Genomic DNA, 16,029 nt, shown 5'->3' with positions numbered 1-16,029 from the left:
GTCAATTCGGCCAGGCCTTTTCTCCCCCCAGCCTGAGGTGGGTCTGGGATCCCTCAGTCTTCCCCCACTATCCGAGTCTCTCCTAGACACCTATCCCAATGGAAACTAGAAACCAAATCCACCTTCTGTGCCTCTGGCAGGTGGAGCTCTAGGCACTTTGGGAGGTGGGAAAGGACTGAGGGAAGAGAGGATGAGAAGAGGGAGAGGAAGAACAAGAGTTGCAAAAGCGATCTAGGAGGTTTATATCCAAATTCTAAAGAATCACGAGATGTGAACACAGACCCTTCCATGCACTGCATCTCACATTTAGAGTACATAGAGTCTGAACGAATGTTAATGCTCAGATTCTAACGCAGTAGGTTGGGTAGGAGCCAAGATTCTGCGTTTCTAACAAGCTCCTACTTAGCAAAGCTGTTGATCCAAGTACCACACTTTGAGTAGGGAGTTAGAAAAGGAAGAGGAGGAGGGAGAAAAGAAAGATGCGGAAGGGTGAAGAAAGAGGGAGGAGAGAAAGGGGGAGAGAATCTAACCAAAGGCCTTTCCTTTTGCTCTCACCGACCTTGCATCCCCAAAGTCATGCCTCAAAATGCTATAGTAAATGGTACTAAGTGCACATTTTCTCCAGTCGTTAGCTGGACCGAACAGTAATGGTGGTTTTGTTTCTCTCCTTCCCCACCTCTTGTCCTTCCCGCCGCTGGCCCTGCAGAGCTCCCAGACTCGCCCGCAGCCCCGAAGCTGCTCAGCCTCCTTTCTAGCACGCTCTCCGGTCTCGCGCGGTTCTTCTCTCACCTTCTCGGAAGACTCCCTCCTGAGGCTCCCCAGCGGTGTGCGGACTTCTCCCTCCTGCCTCCCGCCCTGCTAGCTGCTGTGCTCTCGCGGGAGGCACGAGAAGCTGCCGGACCCCTCTCGCTCGTGCTCGGCGCAGTTCTGACACTGCCTGGCCGACCCCCAGGGGTATGCTTGCCCAGAGAAGAGGACGCCAGAGCCAGGCAGCGCTCGTCCATGCCCGTGAGTACCGTTGTCTTCATCACGCCCCATCCCTGGCCTCACCTGGACGCCAGCATCCCCGGCTCCTTCCTAAGCTCCACTGACACTCTCCAGCAAGAGGAGGTGGGGAGGTCGCGGCAACTCGCCTGACACCACCTTCCCGCAGGAGACCCTCGAAGCTACTCTTTTTGGGCCATTTCCTTCCAGGATCCATGGAAGCGGGAGAAAACCCTCGTCCTTCCCAAGGCTGCTTCTCAAACTCTCTCTGCATGCCGCTCTCCTCCCACCCGGTTCCAGCCTCCCCTAGACTCGCCTCCGCCCCCTCGTCGCTCGCCCACTCCCCTGCCCTCTAGGCTTCTGAGGGCTGAAGAGGCCGAGGAGGAAATGACGTGATGTTATTTTTATGTCAGGTCAGCTTCCAGCTTCAGTTTAGCCCTCCGAGCTCCGGCGCACGTCCCAGGATGTCCTACTACGTCTCTCTCCCGAGGACACACTGGGGGCTATACCGACACGCAGCGATTCGTGCCCGCAGAGCTGGCGACAAGGTTCCTCCGCCACCCTCTGGGTCTACCCTTATTCCGGACTCCCCTGGGGACGGAGGGCAGCAGCCTAGGGTCTCTGCAGGATCCGGAGTCGGAAGTTAGCCCCGCCCGCCCCTCAACTAGGTGGGGCCTCAGGCTCGGGCTGGCTGGAAGAGGGCGAGGAATCTCTTTCCTGAGCGGGCGGGACAGCCAGAGACCGCTGCTGCACCAGGGTGGGGCGGGAGCAGAGCTCAGAGAAGCACCCTGGGGAAAGGGAGAAGGCGGGGTACTGCCCTCCAGAGGACCGGCAGTCCACAGCCTGATTCTCCAGGGACGGAGCACCCCTCCGAGCGCGGCGCACAGCCAATATACTCGCACCATTCTCCGCCCCCTTCTTTCACAAAGTCGTAGCACGCATTCCCGCACTTTGGAATCTGGCTGGGTCCCCGCGCGCGGGAGCGAAGGGGTAGCTGAAGGGGCTCTGCAGGAGCCCTCAACGCCCGCACTGCATCGCGCCCACACTCTCTGTATTTCCTAACCCTGGGCTAAAAGAGGGGGTGGGGGATACAGTCCGAGAGCGGATTGGGTTCTGCCTGGGGCTACTGCCCGCCAGCCCCTGCCGCAGTTGAGCGCGCAGCCGCCAGAGGGAAGGGAGACTTGGCTTTGCCTGGAGGGGAAGAAGTAAGGAGGCGGGGAGGAGACAGAGTAGAGGGAGGGACAGGGAGAGAGAAGAGGGAGAAGGAAGAGATCCAGAGCCAGAAGGAGAGGAAAGCCGAGGAGAGCAATCGAGAACGTAGAAAGGACAGTACTTGGTGTAATAAAAATAAAGCACACACGGGACGCATGCGCACGGCCAACAGCGGCGAGCCTGCGGGAGCTTCCACTTTGGCTCGCCCCGCGGACGGCGGAATCGTGAGTACCCCGCTTCCTCAACCCCTTTCCTTCTCGAACTCGCCCTAAGGCCTTGGGCTGGGGCCAAGCCAGGCGCGCACTCCGGGCAGGACCTGGCGTTCTCATCATCGCCGCGGAGGCGAGAGCGTGTGCGGGTCAGTCGCCTCCTCCGTGGGTCCAGCCGCGTACATTAGTGCGTATTTTGGAGGTGTGTGGGCTTAGAGTGTGACGGTGTCTCAGTGGGGATCAGCTTCTATTGGGTCTGCCAATGTGTCCTCATGATTCAGTCTTTGTGGCAAGGGTCAGTGAATGGGTAGGGAATGCGAGAGCCCAGCCCTTAAAGCCTAAAATGCATATTGACACCCAATGTATATTTGGGAAACTCCAGGCTGGTGAGAACGTTGGTATTCTCAATGGATAGCGAGATGGACCAGGAAGGGGCCAGGCGCCCGAGGCGGGCAGCTTGAACTCAGGTAGAACGGAAGCGGAGACCACTCCCTGAATCGCGGAACCTCAAGTCAGGCGGCGAAACGGAGGGATAGGGCCGGGAGTGGGCTCCCTCACACGGACCCTGAAGAGTCTGACTTGGTGTCGGCATTTACGCTCTTGAAAACCGAATGAACACAACTGTTCCCCACCCTTTGCCTTAGCCAAGGCAGTTGAGCGGGCGTTTTCTTTAACAAACACGGGCGATTGCCTCTTCCGCACTCACAGAGCTGTTCTGGAGATGTTGGAAGGAGTCTGGGTGCCCAGGCTGCGGAGACTGGAAGGGCGGTAGGAGGTGGGCAGGCGAGGGACCTAAGGAGAAAACACGCGCAGGGAAGGGGTTGGGTTTTGCGGGGTCGGTGTGCGGCGCGACTCCCCTCCCCCAACTGTAGGAGAATGGACGTGGGAGGGGCCTGGGAAGAGGCTGTGCGCCCGGGGGCGGTGAGTGCTGGCGGGGGAGGCCTGTGTGCCTAGCTGCCCTCTGGCTTCTGAGGGAGTGGGCGGGAAGGAGTGGGCATTGTGGAATCCGTGTGCTCTGCGACCTGCCTATCCTCGGTGTCGGGGAGTGGGTGGGGGAAGAGCCTTCAGAGAGACGGCGTGCAGGGACTGGAGTGGGTTGACAGCCTCCCAGACTCGCCAGCGACCGAGGAAAACCCTGGCGAGGATCCAGGGCCGGTGAGCGACCCCTGCGGCAGGCGGGACAGGGCCGTGAAGAGTGCTCGAAGCAAGGAGAGGGGGGCGCGGTGGGGGATCCCAGGATGCTGCTGCTGCACCCCGCACCACCGACGGCGGAATGAAGGGAATGACTGTGAAGCAGAATTTCTATCCCGGAGAAGAGCGCTAGAGGGGAAATCTCTCCTCATAGCCCTTGCTTCTCAGAATCTGGCAGAGCCCAATGGCTCTTTGTCCACCCTAACCCACCCCGACCAAGCTGAAGTGAAGTTCCAAATGCAGTGGGTACCGTGGGTGTGAGTGGGCCTCCCCTCGCCCACTGGCTAGCTGAAGCAGTCACTTGTCCACCGGGACTTCGAAGTGCCCCGCGGGTGTGGAAAGCAGGGAGCTCCTGCACCAATCTCTCCTTGGGCCAGTCTACCTCTTCCGGGGCGCAGGTTGTAGGGCCCCTACGTGGCTTGGCTTCATTTCACTTCTAGTGGTTCCAGGTTGTGGAATTAACTAAATAAGGGTCCGAGTTCACAAAACGGCCTGATTTCCTTCCCGACTTGGCAAGGACATTTGTAATGAAATGACTCTATCTGTAAATTCTTAGTTTCTGTTCATAACCTAATTTTCTACTCAGACTCATCCTGTTTATCTGTTCATTAAGTGGCCTCTTTTGTATCACTTATCAGTTAACTCATATGAGAGGAAATATTGCCTAACGAATAAGATTCCTGGGCTCTGTAACTGTCTGGTTTCAAATCCCAGCCGTGGTGTGTGACCGTAGGCAAGTTACTTAACCTCTTGGTGGTTGTGTGACCCTAGGCAAGTTACTTAACCTCTTGGTGCCTTAGTTTTATCATCTGCAAATTGGGGATTAAAAAAAGTACCTACTTTGTAGGATAGCTGCCAGAATTCAGTAAGTTAATACAGTAAAGCTCTGGTACATACCAAAGAAAAGTTATTATTATTTTTATTAATTATGTTGATGCTAAATTGGCCAAATATCAAAATACAAAAAGATAAGGAAAAATGCATATTTTTGTGTGCTATAAAGTCTATACATATTGAAATAGAAAATGTCCATCATGAAAATTAGAAAAACAGTACATTTTTTCTGTCAATATCTAAATTTAAATACAGTTCATTTCTAAATCATCTGAACACTTTTTATTTCAAATAATTATGAAATATTTATATACAAGCTTCAAACATCATTTTAAGAAAGTTATCTTTAATCTTCAACATATTTCACTTTGTAAAACAGATATGCATTAAAGATACACATTAGGTCATGGTATACACAAAAATATCCAATGTATATCTGCATTAAAATATTGTACTGAGTTAATTTTAAGAGGATGTGGAAACTTACCTTCAGTGCTAGACATGCTAACGTCTCTAAGATTTCAAACATTTTAGCCAAGATACCCTTGATATCGAGAATTTAGAATGATAAAAGTCAGATTACTTATTCTACCTTCTTCACTTTACACATGAGGAAACATTCAGGGGTGGTAAAGGCCCCCACCAGAGCTCTCTAGCTAAATAGAGGCTGAAATAGGATTAGAATTCAGTCTTTTGAGTTGCTCCCCAGAGCTCTTTAACACCACACTGATGATTTCTTGCTTACTTAAAGATTTTATGAACCTTTAACAAATGGAAGCCAGGAGATATTATATAGGGGGAAATATACAAGCATGTGTGACTGCCAACACAAGAAAGACCAGACAGTAATGTGGTCTCACAGCTTCATCGTGGTCCCTTACAGCAGATGATGTGAGCACATGACTTGCTTACGGGAAGGTATCAGATCTAGAGACAGAGCCAGCATTAGAGTTTAAGGTATCAACTGAACTAAACATTTGGCTGCACATTCTATTAATCCCCTGTAGCAGTTTAACATTAGAAATCATTTTTGAGCTTTTCCTAAATTCTTAAAATCTCCTTCCTGCTGGTTTTGCAGGTTTTTCCAATCAGAGAGCTTTTTAGGAAAGGCCTTCAAAATTACACAGAAGATTTTATTATTCCAGATTTTGTGGACAAGTAAGAATAAAAGGGGGGGGGAACGTTCTTATTTTAGAGCAATAGCCTGGTTACTGTTTTCATTCCAGGTGCCTGAATATCAGTTTCTAAAATCCTACTCTTCTTTCATTTCTACATGTGGCAGTGACGTTCACCTTCCACTGACAGATGCAGCTAGTGGCTTAAAGCTCCAGGCCTCACATGAGCAGTTTAGGAACTACATGGAACTTTCAAGTGAGCGTCTGGCCTCACAAAGTTATTTATAGGAATGGTGTGTCTTCCAGGGAAAGCATTTCTAGGAACTGTGCCTGCATCTTTGAAGAAGGAAACCATGTTTCTCTCCAGGGCGTGAGCTAGATATCTTATCCTTGACTTTGAATCTGTGTATACCTACCACATGTTCTTAGACAGAAATACAGGGCATTAAGCAGGGAGTGACTTTCTAGCATGCTCCCAAGCCAGTTCAGCAGAACTTAGTTTGGAAATCACATGTGTTAAGTCAGGCCCCGATATGATTAGAGTGTGAATCACTGTCCAACTGGGAATATTGTGGATTGGTTGTCAGTACACTACAAGGTGACTCACAATGTGAGCTTCTATTCAAATACGTATAGTGTCAGTCAGCAACTAATCGGGTTCACTCTGAGTCAGAGCTCAGCAGTTAGTACAATGTGTGTGAGTCATTGAATAGTTGGCATTATCTGAGATGGTCCCTGATGTTACCTTGAGCAGCTCTAGAGTTTCGACAACTGCTACATGGGGTGCATCAGTTCATAGTATGGTTGAATGCGCTTTTGTAGCAGCCATTCTCAAAGTTTGATGTGACTTGAGTGCTCAGAGTAATATTATATGATTATAAATGCATAGAATAAATTACCTTGATTGTAATCCAAGTGATTATATGTGATCTAGCAATTTGCATGGCGAATCATTTGTGAAATATGAGTAAGATGCTCTATTGCCCAACTCTGATATTTTGCTTGAGTTATTTTAATGATTATTAAAGCCAGTTAACCTTTCTGGTTTTGAAGTGCTTGGTTTCTAGTTATTATTTAATTTTACTCTAAATTGTAGGTATATGTTAGTATTTAAATGTTAGACAAGGGCATCTCATGGAAAGCTACCTAGCAGTTCAATTTCCTGAGGGCCTGGGTTGTACACTGTGCACCTCAGCCCAACAGTGAAGTACAGGAGAATGCTTTGTTCTCTGGTTTGTCTGCATGTGTGCCCTTCTCACCTCTGATGCTAACTGAACAGTACTTGCTCAAGAGCTAGAACCATAAGTTTGTGGTGCCATAATTCTAAGTCTAAAACATCCAGAACTTCTAATCCTTCTAGGGCCATTGGCTGGATCAACACAGGCTTATACTAGATGTTCCATTTATGAAAGATATGCCTCACCCTGTCTTGTAAGACTTGTATCTCAGGGTGGGGTGATAATGAGATTTAAGAAACTAGTATATTTCCTAATTTGTTGGTAATTACTGACAAGAAGTTATTATCCTTGGAACCAAGATTAGACTACTGTTTAAAAGCACATGTATATTTTTCTCCATTTATCTTCTGATGGCCCCAAGAGAATCCCAGATTTGTGGACTTTACCAAATACCTTTATTGTGTTTCTACAAATATCCATTTCTAGTGATAACCAGATACTAATTCATACATCTTCCGCTATTTGGAAAGGTATAGATACTTCTCTGCATTTAACGGGGACTGTACATAAAGAGTTCTTTTCTTCCTGACAATGTAATTGTGAGCAAATTCAGGTCATTAGGACTCTTTAGTAAATTAGAATATTTGTAAAACTGAAATAAAGTTTCTACGTAAGTTTGTTAAATTTCAGTGAGGAGCTATAGGTATTTTTGCGACATTCTGCTTTTAACTTTGTTTGAGTTATAATTTATAGTAACGTGTATCCCTGTGAAGTGTACAGCTTAATAAACTTTGCATAAGTACACCCCTATGTAACCATCATCTAAAGCAGGATTTCTCAAGCTCAGCAGTATTGACATTTTGGATTGAATACATCCTTGTTGTGGGGACTGTCCTGCACGTTGTAGGACATTTAGCAGCATCCCTGTCCTATACCCACTAGATGCCAGTAACACCGCTCCCTAGATGTCACAACCAAAAATGTCTCCAGACATTGCCAAATATTTCTAGGGGCAGGGGTTAGGGGGGAACACCATTCATCGCTGCTCTAGATCAAGATATAGGATATTTTCAGCCCATATCCCTCTTGTTTCCTCCCAGTCAGTACTCCCACAGGTAACCACTCTTATAATTTCTCAAACCATATTTTAGTTGGACTTGTTTTTGAACTTCATATACAGTACATATTCTTTTCATCTGATTCTTTAGCTCAGCATTATGTTTTTTAGATTATTCATTGCTGTTGCATGTATTGTGATTTTTCAATGCTTTCCAGTGTTCCTTTGTGTGAGTACACCATAGTTCATTTATTCATTCCACTACTGAAGGACATTTGAGTTGCTTCCAGTGGGGGCTATTATGAATAGTGCTGATGTGAACATTCTTATTCATGTCTATTGATAAATATAAGCTCTTATTTTCATTGTATTCTCAAGAGTGAAATTGTTGGGTAACAGATTCAGCATATGTTTAGCTTTATTACTTACATTCAGTTTTTCTTTTTTTTTTCTTCCCCCCTTTCTTCCGCCTCCCCTCGCCCCCCACTCCGGTTCAGGCTGTTGTTTCTCAGTCTAGTTGTGTAGGACACAGCTCCCTAGCCCATCCTGGTATTATGAGCCTTGAGCTGCCCCGGCTGAGGCAGTCAGTCACCAGTCCTCGGTCAGCCGGTCACAGCAACTCACAGCAGCTCTCGCCAGCTGCTGGCCGCTCACGATGGCTGCCGACCACTCACGCTGGCCGCCGGCCACTCATGGCAGTACACAGTAGCCCATAGTGGCAAATAGCAGCCCATGCCAACTTCTGGCTGCTCACTGCAGCCCAGCTCCAGGGAGAGCTGTTGTTCACAATCTTAGCTGTAGAGGGTGCAGCTCACTGGCCCATGTGGGAATCCAACCGCTGGACTTCGGGAGTTAGGGGAGTGGCGCTCCAACCACCTGGGCCACCGGGCCGGCCCTCAGTTTTTCAAACTGTTTATATACTCTAAACAATTTATATCCCTACCAGCAACATATATCTATATATCTATATCTATGGCTTCACATCCATATGAACATTTAGTATTGTCAGTCTATTTTATTTTAGTCCTTCTCTTGACTGTGAAATGGTACATGAAATGGTACATCATTGTGGTTTTAATTTTTATTTCCCTGATCACAAATGGTGTTGAGTACCTTTTTAAAAAAAAAAAAAAATTTTATTGGGGGAGGGGAACAGTACTTTATTGGGGAACACTTGTACTTCCAGGACTTTTTTCCAAGTCAAGTTGTTGTCCTTTCAGTCTTAGTTGTGGAGGGCACAGCTCAGCTCCAAGTCCAGTTGCTGTTGCTAGTTGCAAGGGGCACAGCCCACCATCCTTTGCAGGAGTCGAACTGGCAACCTTGTGGTTGAGAGGACGGACACACTCCAACCAACTGAGCCATCTGAGAGCTAAATGGCGGCTCAGCTCAAGGTGCCATGTTCAATTTTTAGTTGCAGGAGGCGCTGCCCACCATCCCTTGCGGGACTTGAGGAATCGAACTGGCAATCTTGTGGTTGAGAGCCCACAGGCCCATGTGGGAATCAAACCGGCAACCTTTGGAGTTAGGAGCATGGAACTCCAACTGCCTAAGCCACCGGGCCGGCCCGTTGAGTACCTTTTTTTGGCCAGTTGTATTATCTCCCATTGCTAACTGCCTCTACAAGTCTTTGGCCCATTTTTCCATTGTATTGTCTGTCTTACTGATTTGTAAGAGTTCTTTATACATTCTGCATATAAGTTTTGTCAAAATGTGTGTGTGTGTGTGTGTGTGTGTGTGTGTGTGTGTGTGTGTTGCAAATCCCAATCAGTGCCTTGCCTTTACACTCTCATTCCATTTTCTTTTGACTTTTATAGTTCCTGTGGAAAGTCGTGCATCTCTGAAGGTAACATGTCTTTTTCTTCTGGATGACTTAAAATTTTTCTCTTTGTTTTTGGCTTGCCACAGTTTGAATATAATGTGCCTAGGTGTGGTTTTATATTTGTCCTGCTTTTGATTCACTGAGTTTCTTATGTCTGTGGGTTGATATCTTTCATCAGCCTTGGAAAATTTTCACTCAATAGCTCTTCAGCTATTGCTTCTAACCCCCTTTCTCTCTTTCTCTTATGCTTCTGGGACTCAAATCATATGTAGGTTAGACTTTTCCCTTTTTTCCATCATGTCTCTTATTCTGTGCTCTGTTTTGTCCACTTTTTGTCTCTCTCTCCTCTTTAATTTGAATACTTTCTCTTGACTTATGTTTAGTTTACTTAACCTGTCTTCTGTGTCCCCAGTTTGTGTCAAATCATTTAGTGTGTTGTTAGTTTCAGAAATTGTTGTGTTCTAAATATAGTATATCCATTTGAATCTCTGTAATACATTTAAAGTCTCTGAAGAAATTCCCTATCTTTTCATCAGTTTTGTTCATCTAATTTTTGTCTACTAAATCCATATTGAGATTGTGAGCTTGTATCTATTGTTTGTTTTTCTATCACATTTTTCTATTTCTTCATGTATCTAGCAATTTTTATTATATATAGAAATTGTATATAAAGAGATTGTATAGGTTCAGATAATATCTTTCACCAGCAAGGAATCGTCCTTGGAGGGATTTACTCTGTGAAAATGATGGGCTGATCACCTCAGTGTTAACAGGTATTGAGATGGTTTGGGGCTGGTTGCGATTTTTATTAGTGCCTTTTTTACTTTTTTATTTTCTTTAATTAAGACTTATTGGGGTGACAATGGTTAGTAAAATTACATAGGTTTCAAGTGTACAATTCTGTAATACATCATCAATATATCACATCATGTGTTCACCACCCAGAGTCAGTTCTCCTTCCATCACCATATATTTGATCCCGTTTACCCTCCTCTACCACCTATTTATTGATTGCAATTTTAATAAGGCTTGGGTAACCTCTGGTTATTTCTCATTTCTCAGGTATTTTCTCCTGGACTATGGATTTAAAGCATAGTAGGTTTCTGTCTCCTCAGTTTTGAAAGAGTGAGAGACTCAATCTCACCTTCAAAAGTTTTGAGCTTTGCTTTCTGTCCCCACCTTCGCAAGGTGACTTCCACAGGGTTAATGTTTTGAGGAGGCCAGCCCTGTGTTTGAGGAAGGCCTGTTACTGAAGGGGAACTTAATTTCCCACAGAGACTATGGAGACCCTTTATATCCTCAGCCCATAGTCAGCAAATGCTCTCTGGGAAGAAAGTACCTGGTGACAGACTGCTCACTTTTGAAGAGTGTTTGGAGCCCTCAGAAATTTTAGTTAATTTAATGTTTTTGCTTCCTCAACTCTTTGGAAATGTCTTTAGAAGTGTGCTTTTAGTTATTTATCTGACTTTTTTAGTTGTTGTATAGTAACAGTGTTGTGCCTTGACCTGTTACTATTTTTCTTGAAGATAATTTTCTTGAATTCAGTTTCTTTTTATTCTATCTTTGAGTCATATTTTTATCTAGTATATAATTTGTTCCCAATGCAATTCAGAAAATGAACATTAAAATTTTTTCCATTTATAAGTATAAAATGTAATATATGTTTTGTGAGTTTCAAAATGCTAGAATGAAAATAAGTATGTTATAATCCTTGCCACTCTTTGTGCTTCAAATTAAGCATGGAATGAAAGAGCACTGGGTTTGAGTTTTGACTTAATTCACTAGTTTTGTGAGCCTCTGATTCTGAATATGTATAACAGGGATAATTATGTCTGACAATTAAGTTTGCAAACTCGTCCTAAAAAAAGTGATACATACCTCATTGCCGAATATCACTATGTTACCTTTGAAGTACTCCCCTTGGGAAGCCATGCACCGACACCAGCGCTTAGTCCACCCATCAAAGTAATTTTGGAACTCTTTCTGGAATGGCCATCAGAGCTGTCATCATATTACCCTTGATGTCCTGAATGTCATCAAAATATCTTCCTTTCAATATTTCCTTTATCTTCAGATAAAGAAAGCAGTCATTGGGGGCAAGATCAGGTGAGTAGGGAGGGTGTTCCAATCCAGTTATTTCTTTACTGGCTAAAAAGTCCCTCACAGACAGTGCCCTGTGAGCTGGTGCATGGTCGTGAAGCAAGAGACATGAATCGTTGGTGAAAAGTTCAGGTCGTCCAAATTTTTCATGCATCCTTTTCAGCACTTCCAAATAGTTAACTGTTTGTCCAAATTGTACAAATTCATCATGAATAATCTGTCTGGTGTCAAAAAAAGTTAGTAACATCATTGCAACAAAAGTTCACGAACTTAATTGTCAGATCTTTGTATATTTACGTTACCAGTAAGAAATGTACAGCAGAGAGTTCAAGAGAGTATTCAGTAAGTGGCACCTGTTACTATTATTCCTCTAATATTTATCCATTGTTATTTTAGGTCCCTAAACGTGAATAAATTGATTTTACACACTTATATTTTGATATATTTATATCTGGTACAGGTTCTAAAATTTTTTCCATTCAAACAAGGTTAAGAAAAGTTTTATAATATACAAAGCCTATAACTATGATTCAATATCTATGAAAATATTACTAAATAAGTTTATGAATTCACATTTTGCCCAAATCTTTGTTTTTTATAGACCAAAACAATAAATAAAATTTAGTGACAGAAAAAATTACATCCAAAGTACTGTGCTCTGAATAAAATCCACATTAACTACTTGGTGTTATATCCACTAGAGTTTATTATAAGATTTTGGAAACAAGAAAATGATATTAAGAAATATTGAAAAAAGGCTAACAGTGTTTTCCCAAAATAACAGCTGGTTGACCTTTGCAAAGTAGAGTCTGTGTGGGGGCTCCGAGTTATTTTAACATTATCTCTATGAATGATTTAAATATAATTAATTTTCATATTAAATTTCCTGTTACTGAGCTGCTTTTTTATTTTGACTTCTGCATTTGTTCCTTTTAAAAAAAGAAAAGACAGAGACGTCATCAAAATGGCAGCGTGAGGTGAGCCTCTGTAAATCTCCCCTGGAATTTACAACTAATCGAACAACTATAACTCCACAAAGGATTCCATGAACAGCAGACAGGCAAGACAAAGAGGCCCACTACTGAATTCACCTAAAGGTGGGCAAATCGTGTGAGCAGAGGAGGAGGGAAGGGAGAAGTGTGGAGACGGAGCTACACGGGTGCAAGATGCAGACCTAGCTCAGTGCTCCGAGCTTGCTGCATCCCAGAACTACTGCAGCTGTGGGAGAGGGAAGAACTTGGACTGCTAGGGCTCCCTTGATGGCCCACAGGTCTGAGGAGACAGGATAAAACACAGCTGAGCCCAACCCTCACAGCAGAGACCGTGGAGAAGGGACTGAGGGAAGAGGGTTGAAAACGGTGGTTTAAGCACTCACTGCCAAGCAGAGAACAGAAGCTTTAGGCACTGAGACTAGCCGACCCCTCCATACCCTCCCAGGGCTCGCCCCGCCCCCACCTGCCCGGTGCTAGAAGCAGAACAGTAGCAGTGTCAGATCAAAAGAACAGAATATTTGCTGTTCTGAGAACTGTGGACTGCAGACAGAGATCTGCAGCCCTACTAGTTCTGGCAAAGGGGAGGGAGCTGTGGAAGCAGAACTGGCTGTGGTGATGGTCGCTGCCATTGTTCTGGGCCAACTCTCACAACTCACCACGCCCCTGGCCCCACCTATCTGGGCAGATGCCTGCAGGAGTAAACAGAACTGCTGAAACATACAGGCACTGAATCTGGTGCAGGAAGAGCTTTGGAACTTCAAAAGCTCTCCGCATACACACACACGGACACTGCGCCCTGTGACCTAGGTGAACTATTAACAGAGGAGAAGCCCATCTCCCAGGGAATCCCCCCGGTGTGAGAGAAGCTGGAATAGTGCCAGAAACCATAGCACTGCCATGTGTGAGAGAGAAAAAGGCTGCAGTCGGAGAGAAAATAAAACATTCTACCAACAGCCTCTTCCATAAACCACTCCTGTAGATGTCTAGGAAGAGAAATAATAAATCAGTAATTGTCATGAATAAACAAGGCAACAAGACAGCTCAGAAAGAAAGTGAAAAGTCTCCAGAAAAGGAACTTAAAGATATGGAAATATGTGACTTAAATGACAGAGAATTCAAGATTGCAGTCCTGAAAAATCTCAATGAGATGCAAGAAAACACAGAAAGGCAGTTTAATGAACTCAGAAACACAATCAAAGAACACCATGACCATTTTACGAAAGAGATTGAAAGTTTAAAAAAGAACAAAATAGAATTTCTGGAGATTAAGAACTCAATAGAAGAAATGAAGAATGAAATAGCCAGCTTAGGTAGTAGAGTTGACCGGATGGAGGAAAGAATCAGTGACATCGAAGATAGAAACCTGGAAATGACACAGATGGAAGAAGAAAGAGACTTGAGACTTAAGGAAATGAAAGAACTCTACAAGAACTTTCTGACTCCATCATAAAGAGCAATATAAGAATAATGGGCATACCAGTAGGAGAAGAAAGAGAGAAGGGAACAGAGAATATATTCAAACAAATTGTTGATGAGAACTTCCCAAACTTGTGGACAGAACTGGATCCTCGAATCCAAGAAGCAAATAGAACACCTAATTACCTCAATCCCAATAGGCCTTCTCCAAGGAACATTGTATTGACGCTGTCTGAAATCAACAACAAAGAAAGAATCCTAAAGGCAGCCAGGAAAAAGCAGACAGTAACCTACAAAGGAAAGCCCATTAGATTATCAGCAGATTTTTCAGCAGAAATGCTACAAGCCAGGAGGGAGTGGAACCAAATATTCAAACAATTAAAAGAGAGAAATTGTGAGCCGAGAATAATATATCCAGCAAAGATATCCTTTAGATGTGAAGGAGGAATAAAGACCTTTCCAGACATACAGAAGCTGAGGGAATTTTCTAATACACGACCTGCACTATAAGAAATACTGAACGAGGCTATTTGACCACCATCAGTGACAATTTGTGGCACCCGAACATAAAAAGGGTGAGAGTAAAGGCCTGAACCGGAATATTGGAATGGAGAAAGTAAGAGTGCTGAAGAAAATGGAATACTCTAAATATCAAACTTTCTTTTACATAAACTTAAGGGTAACCACTCAAAAAAAATCCAGAACTGAATATATACTGCAATAAAGAAAGAAACAGAGGAAAACCACAAAATACCACCACACAGAAATATTACACAACAACAAAAAGGCAAATAAACAATGGAGATACAGCCTTACCAGAAAACTAAATATAGAATGACAGGAAATCCTCACATATGAATAATCACCCTAAATGTAAATGGACTGAACTCACCAATAAAAAGGCAGAGTAGCAGATTGGATCAAAAAACTAAACCCAACCATATGCTGTCTCCAAGAAACACATCTCAGCTACAAGGATAAGGATACACTCAAAGTGAAAGGGTGGAAATTGATACTCCAAGCAAATGGTATCCAGAGAAAATCAGGTGAAACTGATATCAGAAGAAACAGACTTCAAGGTGAAAAAGGTAACAAGAGACAAAGATGGATATTTCATAATGGTAAAGGGGACTATACAACAAGAAGACATACCAGTCATCAATATTTATGCCCCCAATCAGGGAGTGCCGAAATATACCAAGCAACTACTAACAGAACTAAAGGGAGAAATTGACCAAAACACAATTATACTAGGGACTTAAACACATCATTGACAGCTATGGATAGATCATCCAAACAGAAAATAAATAATGAAATAACAGCCCTAAATGCACATTAGATGAAACGGACATAATTGACATATATAGATCACTTCATCCTAAAATATCAGACTGTACATTTTTTTCTAGTATACGTGGAAGATTCTCAAGGATAGACCATAGATGGGAACATAAAATCAGCCTCAGTAAATTTAAGAAGATTGAAATCATACCAAATATATTCTCTGATCACAAGGCTTTGAAATTGGATATCAACTGCAAAAAGAAAGTAGGAAAAAACACAAATACATGTAGATTAAACAACATACTTAAAGAACGACCGGGTCAAAGAAGAAATTAGAAGAGAGATCAAAAGATACATAGAAACAAATGCCAATGAAAATAAATCTTACCAAAATTTTTGGGATGCAGCGAAAGCAATTTTAAGAGGGAAATTTATCTCATTACACATCTATCTCAAGAAACAAGAAAAATCCCAAATAAATAACCTCATATTACACCTTAAAGAACTAGAAAAAGAAGAACAAATGAAACCCAAGGTCAGCAGAAGAAAGGAACTAATGAAAATCAGAGCAGAACTAAATGAAATAGAGAACAACAAGACAATAGAAAAAATTACTGTGACAAAGAGCTGGTTCTTTG

At 43.8% G+C, this 16,029-nt stretch overlaps 1 protein-coding gene across 10 annotated transcripts in view; it reads left to right on the top strand.

The window, feature by feature from the left end:
* Window positions 1–871: 871 nt before the first annotated feature.
* Window positions 872–16,029, top strand: part of RGS20 (regulator of G protein signaling 20) — a 124,069-nt gene continuing 108,911 nt past the window's right edge. For 3 of the 10 annotated variants that reach the window (XM_074318798.2, XM_088799431.1, XM_074318799.2), the window contains exon 1: window positions 872–2,420. In XM_074318798.2, coding sequence (XP_074174899.1) covers window positions 2,352–2,420 — 69 coding nt within the window. In that variant the 5' untranslated portion in view covers window positions 872–2,351. The other 7 variants (XM_019729827.3, XM_074318800.2, XM_074318796.2 and 4 more) reach the window with 7 other exon arrangements.

The sequence above is a fragment of the Rhinolophus sinicus genome, chromosome 7, assembly GCF_057876585.1.
Source record: "Rhinolophus sinicus isolate RSI-liver-muscle chromosome 7, RSI-T2T, whole genome shotgun sequence".
Taxonomy (NCBI): Eukaryota; Metazoa; Chordata; class Mammalia; order Chiroptera; family Rhinolophidae; genus Rhinolophus; species Rhinolophus sinicus.
The sequence above is the reverse complement of the archived record's forward strand: the minus strand, read 5'-3'. Positions and strand labels throughout refer to the sequence as shown.